General features: G+C 34.3%; 1 protein-coding gene across 5 annotated transcripts; it reads right to left on the reverse strand.

Annotated features, from left to right (window-relative positions):
- Positions 1-506: 506 nt before the first annotated feature.
- Positions 507-11,973, reverse strand: LOC116340627 (twitchin-like). 5 transcript variants are annotated; one of them, XM_031767220.1, is made up of 13 exons: positions 11,766-11,954; positions 11,121-11,209; positions 10,847-11,008; positions 9,793-9,831; positions 9,603-9,729; positions 9,158-9,501; positions 8,950-9,075; positions 8,446-8,875; positions 7,747-8,370; positions 6,692-7,662; positions 5,062-5,797; positions 1,077-1,724; positions 507-944 (listed from the first exon to the last, which is right to left on the reverse strand). In XM_031767220.1, exons 2-13 carry the CDS (start codon positions 11,121-11,123, stop codon positions 763-765), a joined length of 4,392 nt encoding a protein of 1,463 aa, XP_031623080.1. In that variant the 5' UTR covers positions 11,124-11,209; positions 11,766-11,954; the 3' UTR covers positions 507-762. The 5 variants fall into 5 exon arrangements, with proteins under 5 accessions (XP_031623080.1, XP_031623076.1, XP_031623078.1 ...); XM_031767216.1 differs by having other exon boundaries at positions 5,062-7,662; positions 11,766-11,952; XM_031767218.1 differs by having other exon boundaries at positions 5,062-7,662; positions 11,842-11,869.
- Between the last annotated feature and the right edge of the window lie 4,589 nt (positions 11,974-16,562).

Raw genomic sequence — 16,562 nt, forward strand, 5'->3', positions numbered from 1 at the left:
TCTTCTGGTCTCTTCCACTTGAGTTTGCATCCCTTATCATGAACATCGCTTACTTCTAACGGTCCCTTGGGTGGACTTGGCGGTGCCAACACAATCAACTCAACGATTTCTTCATCGCTTCCATTGCGATTTATCGCTTTTAGCTTATATTTGCCAGTATCTTTACGTTGAACGTTAATAATTGAGAAATTGGTGTGATATTCCTTGTTTTCGATCTTGATATGATCAGATGAAGTGAGTGGTTTACCGTCACTCCGACTCCACACCGTTTCTGGTACTGGTTCACCAGCAACCTCCACAGACCATGTGTGTGTATGGTCAGCCTTGATTGTAATCGTTTTGAATGTTTTTCGATCAATGCGAGGTTTCACTGCGCGGAATTATCCCATAAAAAATTAAAAAAAGAGAGTTAAAAATAGAAATTCTCTAATCATTTTCGTCATGTTTTGGAAGTGTTGAAAGTGAAAATTGTGTGAAAAGGAAAAATATTAACAAAAACAATGGTATTTATATCTTACAGGTGTTTTATTTATTCTTTAGCTGTTTGGCAATTTGCCCACACAAAAGTAAAAAAAAAATTGTTAAGCAAAATATATAAAGAAGGCACAAACATTTCACAGTTTTTTTTCTAGTGTTCTTTGGACTTTTTGTCGATTGCTACTGAGCTATGCCGAAATTATTTGCAAAAATGTACATAATTTGATAGTAGTTGATCATATGGGTACATTGACTAGCGGCTTTGTGAAAACTGGATTGATTATCTTACGACTCCACCTCGTACTCTTCGTACGACTCAGTGGTTTCCGCCTTTCCTTTTACACGAGTGACATGCCTTGTAGTTGTAACGGTTTGTGTACGTATGGTTCCTCCATCATTTATCTTGGTTTTCTCCGTCATTGTCGTAGTCGTTGTTTTGGAAGAACCTCCTGATACGGAACTACCATCTATATCAAAATAAAAAATATTTTTAGAATAATTTTCATAGTAGAATGATAATATTTTTAACGTTCTTTAAGCTTCTTGTGGACTACTCATTTTTCTGAAGAAATTCAATTAAAATTAAGAAAAAAGATTACCTTTCTTTTCATGTGTAGCAACAGCTATTTCAGCACCTGCCTTGGCTGGCGTCTTAATTGGAAGATCAGTGAGCAATGGCTTGGATTCTCCTTCATCATTGACAGCCGTTACGCGGAATTTGTATTCAAAACCTGGGTTTAAGCCGGTGACGTTAAATTCTAAAACATCCTTTGCACTTCCACCGACAGAAACTTTACCAACAGGCAACCATTTGTCGGGTATCGGGCATTTAGTATCCAATTTTTCAATTTTGTATTGTCTAATCGGAGCACCACCGTCGTCGTCCGGTTTCTTCCACTTGAGTTGACATCCCTTATTAAAAATATTGGTCGCTTCTAACGGTCCATTTGGAGTTGTTGGCGGTGCCAACACAATTAACTCGACAGTTTCCTCGTCACTTCCACTGCGATTGGTGGCTTTAAGTGTATATTTTCCCATATCGCTACGTTGAACGTTGGTAATCGTGAAATCGGTGTGATAATCCTTATCTTCGATGATATATTCTGTATCATCGTCTGGATCATTATCTTGCCAACTCCAAAACATTTCTGGTACAGGTTCACCAGAAACATTGACAGACCAATTGTGTGTGCGACCAGCCTTGATTGTAACTGACTTGAATGTATTTCGATCGATGAGTGGTTTCACTATATAAAAATATTCCACAAAAAATAGAAATAGAGTCAGTTACCTGCCGAAATAATGTTGAAACTGTAAAACTACAGCGCCACGACGGTAACTCTTTTAAAACACTCAACATTCCATGTTTTCAATAGAATTCGAATGAAATAGGACCGCGCATGGAATTCTGTGCCGGTATGTGGACACCGCTAACAAGAACTCCGTAGACAACCGTAGTGGCGCTAGTAGCGCTACATTGTTGTTTTTCGTATAGTGCGGTCAGTTACACAAACGGATATCAAAAATCAAAATAACAGGGCTAATCAAAGTATTTATTTGAATACTTTGGGACTTTTTAGCGAAAATAAAAATATGGTGAAAGAAATGGTATAAAAGTCGAAAATGTTCATATTTGCGACAAATGAACATTGCCAAAAGTCAAACAATTCTCTCATCAAATCAAAATAAAAAAAAACTTCTCTGGATGAGGCTTGTACAAAATGACGCTCCAATGTATACAAAAAGAATGATATCAGTTTGCAATAGTTTTTGACAAAAATTATTGACCACCTCTGATACCTGACAAAAATAGATGTTTATTTTATTGAATCGTTCAATTATGTGCATTCGTTTATGACTATTTTTCAATTGTGTAGCAACATTTTTGGTGTTGATATAAATTTTATTCAAATTTTATCCAATGTCTAAATAGAGTGTTTTATTTATTTTCCACTTCATAATTTACAATATGAGTAATAATTTGATAATGTTTTTCAATTGGGGTTAGACACAAACTCAATTATAAAGAAAACTAGAAAGGATTAGCTAAAATATATATGTAATGTTAAGAAATATTTGATGTTTTCTACATACTCACTCCAAACGAAAAAGAAATTATACATATTAGATAGAGAACTGGTGCGTCATGTCAATTCTACGTGTTTTACCAGAAAGAATAGAAAGGATTAGTGCACATTAGGAACCAACCCCTAGGTTTTTCCCCTTTATTTTTTTAGGCTTGGCGTAGCCTAATTTAAGATATTCATATTGAGATTTAAAGCTCGGAACTATTTCTCTTAGCGTATTTGTTTTCAAAGTGTACGTTTTTCCCATGAAAACTTTTCTATCCGTATGATCAACTAATTCTTGCTTTGTCAATGGATGAATAAAGATAGTTAACCGGCTACGCTTCAGCAAAAACCATCCATACAATTTAGCAAAATATTCCACGGGTACCCAAGTTTCGAATGAACCGATAGGATGTGGTCCAATTGGCTGCATATTCAAACCGGTAGTGTCATTGTTATCTAATTTTTCCATCAAATAAACAAAATGAAATGACTTTAAATACGTTTTTTCCAATATTCAAAATAATTGAAACATTTTGATTTACATACGCTCCAATACTGGATTATCCGGATCATAGTGATAGTGCAGTGGAATAGCAATGATTTTTTTTGCCACACAATTTGCTATTATTTCATTTCGTAATTCGATTGCGTGAGCAACTTGTGCCGGATCATTTACATCGAAATATGTGTGAAAATGATATTCCAAAATTGCCTCAGTATCTGAAGAATTTAAACACATAAATTTTTGTGCCATTACCAAGCATTCACATTTGCTTGGCTGCAGCCGACGATATATCTATGCAGTCAACATCTAGCGATAGATATATCCGTATACGGCGACACAACACTGATACTCTGTTGCTTCGCATTGAATTCATAAATATAGTACACACTAGATATGACACTAGTTTCAAAACGGACCGTCATAAGCATCGATGGCGCTGTTATTTAAGAGTATTTTCTAAATAAATAGTTTCTTATATAACATAGTCACAGGATGGTCGTCGCATACAGATATTTCTAAGCTTGAGATAGATTTGGATATGTCATGCGACTATAGTCATACAAATGTGAATTCTTGAGCATTACAACGCTTACTAATGTATACAAATGGTATTACAACAACGATAAGCGAAATCAAGATTGTTTATTCATTACTTACTATTTTTATTTCGTTTTTTTATTGCATTTGATTTTAAATCACACTGTATTGATTATATTTTGTTGACTGTAGTATGTTTAGATTATGAGCACGAAGCACGAGAAGGTTAAACACACATTATGAGTTATATATACCTTCATAATTTCATTTTTTTTTTAAATATTAATTTAAAATGAAATTTATGAAAGCAGTTACTTTATGCAATAGAAAGTCAGAGCTTAGAACTTAGAGAACGAGACAAATTGTATGTCTGCCATAGTAAAGTAGACCATATCATATGGTCCATATGAACAAAAATGGGAATTTTTTGTCAATGGGCATGGTAAACCATTTCAAGGGATTTCTTGAAACAACAATAAACCCAAAAACCTAAGTATAAATCAAAAGAATGTTTAGATCTCCATAAAAAATGACCCCGGGTAAAATATGAAAAAAATCGTGTAAGGGGGCTGTGGTCAAATAGGAAAACCACCACAGCAACATGTGTGATTAAACGTCATGAACATGAGAAAATTATGCATGTAAATGAATGTGCAGAAAGCTCATTGTTATCACAAATGTGCAGACAACATAAATGCACACCAGGTTAAAAGAATTACTACAAGTTATAAGTGTCAAAAGGATGAAGGTCATAAACAATGGACCAAAAATGCAAATACCAAACTAAAAGTGAATGGATTCATAAACTAGTCTAAAGAGAGTTTTTTTTCTCGTAATGACGACAAAGATACCAAACTATTTACATGCAATTCCTAATAACACCAAAGATTACAACAAACTTACATACTTAGGTGTGGGTTGAATAAAACGAAAGACAATAAAATATGATTTTTTCAGAAACTGAATTGACACGGTGAATGCAGTGTCAGACCAAAAAGTCTTAGTTCATCTGGTACTTCGAAAAGTTTGAAAAATATAGGGCGAAGATTCGCAAATTGCGTTGAGGAATCAAACATTTTTTTTTTAAATGCCACCAATATGATTATCATATCTATTGAATAAATCGATGAAAGAGTATGTTATTCAGCACTTATAGCTGAGTAATGGCTGAATAAAAACATACTCTCCTCTCGATATATTCAATACATTGGTATTTGAAATACTGTTAAAAAGAAAGCGATCTCCAGAAATATAATATACGTGATTTTAAGAGTCAACAGACGTGACCTACTAGCACCTAGGATCGAAAATCTGAAAACTGTACCCCCTTAGACGGGGCGACTTTTGAATTCGAAATGGATAATTTGCCTCAAAAGGCCCTATTAATAAATACTTTGATTAGCCTTGATTATCACAATCATATGATTTTTTTGGACTTAAGTTTAAATAATAAAAAATCTCTGTACTCACAGTCCTTATATTTGCAGGTATGTTCACGGCATGCTTCAGATGCTTCTGATGGGCCACCTTCATTGTGCGCTTTCACCCGGAATTGATATTTCATACCTTCCTTAAGTCCATCAACAACAGCGGTACATTTATCGTCTACTGTTTTCAAGACTTCAACCCAATCACCAGTTTTGCTCTTCATTTCAATAGTGTAATGAGTAATTGGTCTACCGCCATCTTTTTCCGGTTTGGTCCATTTTAATGTAGCACTGAGATTGTCATAATCTACGACCTCAGGTTTACCAGGTTTGCTTGGTTCATCAAATGGATTCTTAGCAAGGATGGCGTCAGTTGTTTCCAATGGGTCTGATAGGCCTTCCTTGTTTTTAGCACGAACACGTAACTTATATTTCTTCTTTGGTGTAAGACCTTTGAATGTGAATGTTTCGTCATTCGGTCCGCATTCACCAGCTGGAACCCATTTTCCATTATCCATGTCCATTTTCTCCAAAACATATCCAGTAAGTTCGCAGCCACCGTCATCTTCTGGTTTTTGCCACTTGACTTTGATATGTTTAGCACGAACTTCTTCGGGCACAAGTGGTCCTTTTGGTGGAGATGGCTTGTCGAGTACAATAACCTCGCCCACTGATTCAACTGTTCCACTGCTGTTTGTCAAAACGAGCTTGTATTTACCAGAATCACTACGAACACATTTGCTAACAGTCAAAATAGTTTTTTGTCCTGGTTTTTCGATTTTAATACGATCGTTGTCGGATGCGAGTACCTTTCCGTCTTTTTCCCATTTGACTTCTGGTTCGGGTTCACCACCATAACGAATGTCGTACTTGAATTGTTGGCCCTTTTTAATGATGATTGTTTTCAATTGATCACCAGTAATGAATGGTTTAACAAAACGGCATTTAGCAACAATTGGTTTGGTTGCATCACTGGGTTCACCAGGGCCAGCTTTGTTAATGGCTCGCACACGGAACTCATATTGTTGACCTTCTTTTAGACCATCAACAGTTGTCGATGCCTCAGAAGCTGGTACTCGCTTCTTTTTAACCCAGTCTTTGCTGAGTTTATCTTTGATTTCAATTTCGTACTCAGTAATTTCAGCCCCACCATCATTTTCTGGTTTAGTCCATTTGAGGTCAGCATGATCTTTATCCCAATCAGTAACCTCAACATTCTTTGGTTTTCCTGGTTCGTCATATGGATTCTTGGCGAGGATGGCTTCAGTTGTTTCCAATGGGTCTGATAGGCCTTCCTTGTTTTTAGCACGAACACGTAACTTATATTTCTTCTTTGGCGTAAGATCTTTGAATGTGAATGTTTCGTCATTCGGTCCGCATTCACCAGCTGGAACCCATTTTCCATTATCCATGTCCATTTTCTCCAAAACATATCCAGTAAGTTCGGTACCACCGTTATCTTCTGGTTTTTGCCACTTGACTTTGATATGTTTGGCACGAATTTCTTCTGGCACCAGTGGTCCTTTTGGTGGAGATGGCTTGTCGAGTACAACAACCTCACCAACCGAATCAATCGTTCCACTGCTATTTGTCAAAATGAGCTTGTATTTACCAGAATCACTACGAACACATTTGTTAACAGTCAAAATAGTTTTTTGACCTGGTTTTTCGATCTTAAAACGATCACCATCAGACGCAAGCACCTTGCCATCTTTTTCCCATTTTACTTCTGGTTCGGGTTCACCACCATAACGAATGTCGTATTTAAATTGTTGACCCTTTTTAATGATGATTGTTTTCAATTGATCACCAGTAATGAATGGTTTAACGAAACGGCACTTGGCAACAATTGGTTTGGTTGCATCACTGGGTTCACCAGGGCCAGCTTTGTTAACGGCTCGCACACGGAACTCATATTGTTGACCTTCTTTTAGATCATCAACAGTTGTTGAGGTTTTTGAAGCTGGTACACGCTTCTTTTTAACCCAATCTTTGCTGAGTTTATCTTTCACTTCAATTTCATACTCACTAATTTCAGCACCGCCATCATTATCTGGTTTAGCCCATTTGAGGTCAGCATGATCTTTATCCCAATCAGTAACCTCAACACTCTTTGGTTTGCCTGGTTCATCCCATGGATTTTTGGCTAGGACACTATTCTTAAATTCAGCCGGTTCACTTGGACCGACTTTGTTAACAGCACGAATACGGAATTTGTATGTTTTCTTTGGTGTAAGGTCATCGACTTTAAATGTGGTTGGTTTATCGGATGGCACTTCACCAACACTTTCCCAGCCCTTCTTCGAAATATCTTGTCGTTCAATGATGTACTTTTGAAGTGGAGTGCCACCATTGTCCTTTGGCGGTTTCCAGTCAATAATGCATGATTTTTCAAAAACGTCACGAACATTTACATCTTGTGGTGCATTTGGAACGTCCTGCATTGTGATTTTCACATCTTTCACATCCTCACCTTGACCGTTCGACAATTTGATTTGATATGCACCCGATTGATCGCGTGTGGGTTTCTTGATCTTAAAAATGACTTTATCATCTTTAACTTGTACCTCAACATCTTTTGATGGCAATGGTTTTCCATCTTTAAGCAACACACCTTCGATAGGTGTTTGTTTTTTGCCGTCAACTATTAACAAATTAATAAAATAAAATGAGTAAATCGTATCATATTGTGATTTTAAATAAAAATGACGTTATACAAAATACTTACTTTTGAATGGCACCTCAAGAACAATTGGTGCATTGATTGGTCCTTCGAATTCATTTGGTGCATTAATTTTTGGTTTACTTTCACCTTTTTCAACAGTCAATTTACATGATGAGCTCAATTTTCCTGATACAGCTGAAATTTCGCCGGCATCAGCCATTTTCAAGTTATTGAAAACCAATTGATGTTTGCCACCGCCCAAATTCTTGATTTCGACACGATCGCTTGGCTTAATAGGCTTGCCATTGAGTTTCCATTCTACTGGCGCAGTTGGATCCTCTAAATCGACTTCTAGCACACATTTTTCGCGTTCAACTGCCACAGTATCCTTGAGTGGTTTGTTAAATTTATTTTGTTTGTTGACCACAAGCTCGGCTTCTGTCTTATCAGCGTTACTAACGCAAGAGTATTGACCAGCATCCGCTACTTTTGCGTCTTTGATAATAAGTTTGCGTTTGCGACCATCTTTAACGATTTGAACGCCTTTTGTGTCCGGTTTGATCTCTTTACCATCTTTTAACCATTTCACTTCACCAAGAGGATCATCCAACTCACACGCCAATGTAACAGTGTCCTTTTCAACGTTCTGCTGTGACCTGAGTAATTTAACGAACTTGTACGGATATTCTACAAAAAAAAAACAATAATTTTATACTTCATAATTCCCAAAAAAATGCATCAATCCAATTTTATTTTACTTACCAACCACTTTAACTTTAGTATCAGTTTTATCGGGCTGACGTTCAAGTTGGCATCTAAAATCTCCAGTGTCATTCAAATCGCAACTTTTGATTTTCAATGTGCAAACACCGGCCAAATCTTTGTCGATAAAATACTTATCGTCGCTGGACAATTTCTTATCACCTTTATACCATGAAACAATGGCAATTGGATCGCTAACTGTACATTCCAAGATCAATTCGTGTTTAGTAAAACCATCGTACTTCTTATTTAATGGTTTGATGAATTTATACGATGGATCTGGCGGTTCGACAGTCAATGTCGCCGATGATGTTACGCCACCAATGTCTATTGTATATTTTGCTGAATCTTCCAATTTTGGATTCAAAATAGCCAATTGATATGTATCACCGTCATTTCTGAATTTGTATTTCACGCCCATGAACAGTTCCTGCATCAGTGGAAAAGATTTCGAATCAAATTTTTGTGACTCAATGACAATCTCATTTTCTAATTTATACATACGTTTTTACGACAGAACCATTTTGGTCTCGCATTTTGTTTCGAGAACTTGGCCTCAAACTCAACCTTCTTGTCTTTTCCTTCTTTCGCCTTTTTATCCTGTAGCGGACTCAAAAATTGATCTTGTTGCTGTGTAAAACATGAACAAAAAAAAAAATCGTTCAAATCCAAATTTAATGCTGCAAATCTTCAGTAAAGTTGGAAATGCTACCTTTTCAACTCCTTTCAAATCTCCCCAATTTGGATCACCCTTATCCCGTCCCCATTTGGCGTACTTGCTCTTTCTCAACAACGCACGGAAGTCCACACAACCTGCTTTTGACACATACATTTGCGTTTCGTCCGAAATTTTGCCATGTGAGTTTGAAATCACAATTTTGTATTTGCCCTCGTCGTGTGGTTTGACTTTGCGCATACAAAGAGTAATTGTATTGGTTTCACCATCGGTGACGAATTTATAGCGAACACCTTCCAACAGTTCGGCTACACCTTTGTAGAATTTGAATGTTGGTGCCGGTGTACCTTTAACTTGAACACTGATATATCCAGTTTCATCTAAATAAATAAAAATATGTTTTCACTTATGTGTGACAGACAATACAGCTTTTTTTTTTTTTGATAAATAGACAAATGTTGAAATAAAATAAAATTCGAACCTTCAACAGCTGAATAACTTTCATACATATCAACGATTTGCGGTGGCCCTACATCGCCAAGGTCACGCAGTGGTGTTGATTTTTGATTAATATCAAGATCCTTTACGCTGATTGATGCTTTACGCCCCTGTAATTTCAGAATTCATTGCATATTTTCATTTAAATTGGCACAGTTAATGGAATTTCATACCTTTTTATCTTCGAGCACTTCTCCGGGACGTGGTTTTTTCTATTGGTGTTTGGACATTCAACGATTTTATTTGTGTGCAGAAATATTCGCATTTGGTTTGATTTATGTTTTCATACATCATAGCCAATTTTTGTTTTTGTTTTTGTTTTTTGTAAAATCACGATGTTTAAAGTGCAAAAATTGAAGATGTCCATAAATTTAAAAAAACAAAAATTATTTAATTTTGTATCACCAATTTATGAGAACAAAATGTTGACATATCATGATGACTCATGTATATTTTGAAAATTCATTCCAATTTGATTCGACAAAGTATAATGCAAATAAAAAAAACATTTGTTTGTTCAGTCGCAAAAATAGAATAAAATGAAATTTTAATCAAAACATGAGGATGAGTCAAAAAATGACACCAATACGTATAATATATATGAGCTGATATGAAATCCAACTCTGTGTGTGTTGAATGTGTGAAACTATTGAGCTGAATCTATTTCAAAACAAATAATAAAGCCACACGAATGTGAATATTATGGCTGCGATTGTGTCAACATTTTTGTTTTAAAAATAGAAGAATATAGAAATATTCAAAATCGTTGTAACATACACAAGATCTACCAAGTGATCTCTTAAGATGTTAGAATTGGAAAACGTACACATCGAGCCCGAGTTGTGTGAACGGAAAATGCACCAAATCAATGGAAACCAAAGCTAAGATCAAACGTCAATTTTAATCGATTTGATCAAATCGTTTCGATCTTTTTTTACTTCTTTCTCAATGAAACATATCAACATACTACTAATTTGTTCATTTAAATGTATCAGCATCTCTTCTGCTCTATTTTGTTTAAAACATACTCATAAATTATTAGTCACGGTACTATTTTTAGGTTTTTCCTTGCTTGCAAAGGACATTCACAATTAAAATTATTTACGCGAAATGAGAAAATTTAAATATTTTTTTGTTGTTTATCAATGACTAAATTCCTCATATATTATGTTTAAAAATTCATCCTTCAAGATCAACTAAATAATAATAAAAAAATGTAGTACTAACATCGCTAATTAGCAAACTTGGTCGTCGTGCTGGCTCTTCTGGTGGAAGCAATGATCCGCGACGATTAACTGAGCCGCCAGGTACCAATGTGGCACCAAATGGGCTCTTTTTAACAACAGACTCGGTTTTCGGTGCTGCTGGTACTTTACCCGCTGGAGAAGCCTGTTCAATATTTAATATCAATATTAAATTCAGTGAACATACACGTTTTTAAATTAAAATTTTCTTTTCTTTGATAGAAACCGATGAAATAAGGATACACAAACACACTAACCATTTTACTTCGTTTTCTATTCTCAATGGAATTTGTTTGTTTTTTTTTCGGATGCAATTTACTTATATTGATTCAAAGTCATCAGCTCACTTGAGTTTGTAAAAAAGTAAGAAACAATTATTGTTTTTGACTCTCAACAAAATATTTTTTACACAAAATATAAAATCACAAAATTAAATTCACTCAGGCTTGTCTCAAAATTGTTGATTTAAACTAATTAAAGCAATTGCATAAATTAATGAACAAAAAAAGCGAATAAAATGATAAACGTTTAATCAAATTAGCGAGAGTCTATGCGGTGCGACACACTGAACCAATCATCCAACTGAACGACTGTTTGTCGAAAAATTGATTTGGCTCGAGAAATAATATCAATACACATACAAAACAAATACAAGAAAAAATGCATTGGCACCAAAAACACACACAAAATTCACATAAAAACTAACACTACACTGGACACTCAATATTCACAAAATATCTGAAAGACAATTAAATAAATGTTCGTTTCAAACCCAATTTTTTTTTTGGTTTAAATCAATAAATTTGAGCATTTGTTAAGTGATTAAGCAATGTAACTGTTTTTTCAGTGCAATTTTATGGTTCAGTTCAGGAATTTTTGCGTTTTTTTCACTTGTTTATTACATTTTATTTGTTTCACAATTTCAATAATATCCAAGTCGATCGCTTCTGCTCAGTTCAACTTGACACACTGAACTACCTGAGCTATTCACAAATATATTTCAGATAAAAATCACGTCGCCCATGAACTATGTATGAGATTTGGCTTCAATATAAATTTTGATTGAAAAGTAAAGGATAGCCAATAACAAAATGAAAAAAAGAAAATAAAAAGCGGAGAGAAAGAAATGAACCAAATACTATGTCATACGTTTAAACGATAAGTTATAACTCATTCAGAAAGTCACATCCATTAACAGAAGTGCGATGTTCATCGCAGTTTTTTCTTTAGCTTTTACATACACAAGCGATATGCTCTCATCTTATGAATCCAATATTTTCATATCTACATGGAATCACACTCTTACAGCTCGAGCGGCATTCGTGAAAAAATAAACAAAAACGTTATTAAAAAAAAAAATTGAGAATACTTTGGCCCACTCCCATATCTATTTATAAGATTTGTAGTAATCATTAAAACAGTTCGGAAATTTTGATTTAAAAATAAGCACACATCGAAAAGGCGTTTAAATTATTTCGTAAACAGAAACACACAGTTTTCTCCTCGGTGTTCTTATGGAGAAGTTGATGTCAAGTGAGACTAAAGCAACGATTTTGAAAATTCAATCATTTGAAAATCGGTGTCGATAAGTATAGATTTGACTAATCCACACATTTTATGTGCAAGTTTTTTTTTCTCGTTTCGAAGCATTTCTGAGTAAATGTAGCATTCAAAAACACATCTGTTTCTTTTGATTGATTCAATCAAATGAAGTGGCTATTCACCGTGGCAATCAAATTTAGACATTATAGCTCGAATATCATTTAAAAGACCACTTTCATGATTTTATATATACGATAGAAGAGATGAAAAGTTTCGAATCCAAACCTATGATTACACTCATCCGATTGATAAACAATGAGTCAGAACACTGTAAATATCAAGTTCGTTGTGAGCAAATCGTTTGCGCTGAAATTTGTCTCATTTTTTTATTCTTCATCATATTCCGAGCGGCATATGTCTATTTTTATGCATAGAATGTTTACGATTTCCACTATTTTTCGGTGTATGTGAATTGAATGCGAAAATAGACGTTCTATACACATGTTGTGATATTCACTAGTTGTTGATATCAACGAAAACTCTTCTAACTCAGTTTTATTCTCCAACGCGTGTGATTTCATTCTTAATATTTTAGCCAGAGACTCTTGGCAATATTTTAATCATTCACTCATTTGGCCTACGTTAAGCAAAAAAAAACATATTGATGCGGTTCGTTTTTTAGCCTTCATTTTGATGTTGTTTTCGGAGTCGTATTCGTTGTACATATTTCAGAAAAAAGCACCTACTCGCTGAAAAAATTTTTCTTTTTGTGATAAATCAAACTTTGTTCGGTGAAAAATGCGTATACTAACGTTCAAACAAATTTCTCACTTTCTGTAATCCCGCGAAAAACACGTACACGCGCTTTTCATACTCACTAAAGGCCACTGAATCTTAAAGCCTGATTTAATTCGTCACAAAGAATGAGTCACAAAAATAGACAAACAACGGCACTATATCTGTTTTTCTCTTGGAATTTTCAGATATTACGGCTTCTTTGTTCGTTGTCCTCTTTCGCGGTCAAATAACTCTCTTTGCGAGCGATTTTTCGAATTTCTGTCATAATAAATTGTTCCATGTTGTATAAACATTTCGCTTAAATTTAGAAAAGATATTATTCGCAATAAATCAATGTTTGACGTTATGCATATCCATAATTCACTATGAAAAGGCGGCAATAATGATAACTGTAGGTCAAACAGTGTTTTTTGATGGCTACATTCTTTGCCGTGAGTTTTTGCAGAGTTTTTGCATTGCAATGAATAATACTGTTGGTTTGCAACTTGCTAACTTTGACGCTCTGACAGCAGTTGCATGAATTTTTAAATTTTGCAAAAACAGGGTTCATCCCAACCCGAAATGAATGAATGAATGATGGTAATGAACAAAGTGTGTTTTTCATTATGTATTCCACATAAAGCCTTTGTCAAACTTCATCCAATGCAAGTTTGATATTGTTGTGTATGCTCGCTTTTTTCCATCGAATTTCGTTTGTCACATCAGTGACAGTGGTCTTCAGTTCTTTGTCGAAACACGACAGAAACACAAACAAAAATCTCGCAAAATATTCAGTTATCAATTCGAGTCGGTTGAATGCAACACGGTGTGATTGCAACTAATTGAACGCTGTTAGTTGAACGACAGGTAGGCAATCTGTAGACATATCATGTGCATTGTGTATATATATGTTCCATAATATTTTTCCTACTGTTGAAATGTGAATGAATGTCATCAACAGAATTTAGAACATGATTGACGTTCGAACTCGGCGACAGAGAAAAAAAATCAATGGTTTGAAATATTCACATTTGCTCATACAGACACTCAAACAATTTAACTATTTTTTTTTCCTTTCTCCAACAACGCAACATTGAATAAATTATAATGAAGTCATGAGATTCGTCGGCCCAGAAAAAAAACTTTCCACTTTTGAATTTTGCATTTAATGTCAGTCATAGAGTGAACAGACTTTGTTTCAATCAGTTTATGTCAACGTCAACAACGCGTTTTTGTGTACGAACTAAAAAACCCATATTTTTTTTATTCGATTGCAAACATTCATGCCAATGGTGTAACACATTTATTATGAACGATACAGTCCGCGGCTATTTAAGTAGTCCATACTCTATTTCAAAAGGTAAGAGCTAGTGGTGTTTGAACGATTCACTAAAAAAAATGTACAATGTCATTTCAAAATGATTTATACATTCAACTGATTTAAGCACATGATCGGAACACCGTATACACCGGATGCCATTTTTCATATTTTTTTTTGAGCAGTTGAATAAAATATCGTTTTTAGAATGCACACTCATGTTTTTGATTGAAAATGGTTTAAGAGCTACTTTTTTTTTGCTTGAATTCAATTAAACAGTTATTTTATAATGTTACCATAGAATTTTTGAACAATAAAATTTGTTGTTTACATTCGGATGAAATGAAAAGGATTTGAATGAAATGAAGCGAACAAAATTTCTTTGAATGAATTTTTCGACATGCTCATGCATTTACTCTTTCATTCAAAACGATTAATTCTAATAAATTGATAATATGTACAAAATATTTTGTGAATAATAATGTGAATTGCTTCACAAATACCCCATATCAATTTGAAGTTCGTGAAAAATCATTCAATTTATGAATTAAATGCATCGAAATTGAACAAATGGAGTGTATTGTTTGCGATGGAAAAATTTCATCATTTTTGGTTGAATTAATTTAGAGTAAATTGATTGAGAGATGAGAAAACAATGGAGTTTGTTGTTATTATCATTTTAACAAAGTTATTAATTAGTGTGCATTGATGAGTGAGAAAATGTGATGAATATGAAATGAATTTGGTTGCGATTCAATTGGAATACTCAAAACACATGTTTGTACTGAATTATGGAAAATGAACCCAAACAATTCAATCACTCATTTTTGTAATTTATTTTACATACCTCATATATACTTTGTAATTCACAAATTACGCTTCTTCCTTTGTTAATAGAAAGACGTACTGAATTTTCTACTGTGACATGTATAGGCTCTGTTACGTTGATGGCTCGAGGTAACGACTTCTATTGATAATGTGCAAGTATGGCCACAAGTTTTACATCGTCCAAGTATGCGGATAAATAGTAGCTAATTGATGCGGACAAATCATACAATTGCATAATGTAGTTGTTGTATGTCACGATAATTACAGCCGCAAATTGTTTTGGCACACATATGTTGCAGCATTATTATTTTCATGTAAAACCGCATTCTGATTCTGCCTTCATTTGTCATAGCAATATGAAATTTCGAACAATGGCTAATAATATTGAACAATTTTGAAAGGCACATTTTGTTGATATTTTCGAGTGCATGACATTCCAGCATCAATGCCATCATTATTTTCCAAATTTGATTTCATCAAGCATGAATTTTCATTCGTTTGTTGACTTGAGCCAACAGTTATAGTCTATTTGATGTGGTTGTGGTTATTGTTGGATTTTTAAAAATATTATTTTTGAAAATGTGGTCACCGGCCAGTGTAAAAACCAAAACAACATAAAATTGTTTAGTTTGAAAGCTAAATATTTGAATGACGAAAGACAAACAAAATATGTGAACAATGCGATTTGTTTACATTTTAATGTACTAGAGCTACGTAGAAATGGTTAACCAAATTTTCCTCAGTTCTATCAACTCAAACAAAACACAAAATTCTGTGGGTTTTCTTTTCTTGAAAAATGTACATGGTAACAAAATTATTTTCAATCATATATCAGAAATTGTAAATTTTGTTGGATTTTGGTCCCTTCGGAATATGATTTTCTAACGAAGTTAAATTCGCACATATGTTGAATTTTCGTGCCAAATTGAGTGTTAAATGAATATTGGAACGTTTATTGGTTTTGAGTAAGTTTCAAGCACATTTTAAAGTGGTTAGGATTTTGGTTTGGATTTATCGATACCAAAAGAGTAAAAACTGTATATGTGTGTTGATCAAATGGCAAACGAATCAACGTGTGTGTATGTCTTAAACATTGAAAGTGTTGGCATTTGAATTAGATGAGGGAATAAATCGGATTCGGCGAGCGTATAAAAAGGTGGCAATCATTCTTATTTTAATATTAATATAATCGAAAAGCAATCAACGATAGACGAAAAAAAATCATTGGCACCGC

Source organism: Contarinia nasturtii, unplaced genomic scaffold, assembly GCF_009176525.2.
Source record: "Contarinia nasturtii isolate CC-2019 unplaced genomic scaffold, AAFC_CNas_1.1 Cnas_scaffold_695, whole genome shotgun sequence".
Classification (NCBI taxonomy): domain Eukaryota; kingdom Metazoa; phylum Arthropoda; class Insecta; order Diptera; family Cecidomyiidae; genus Contarinia; species Contarinia nasturtii.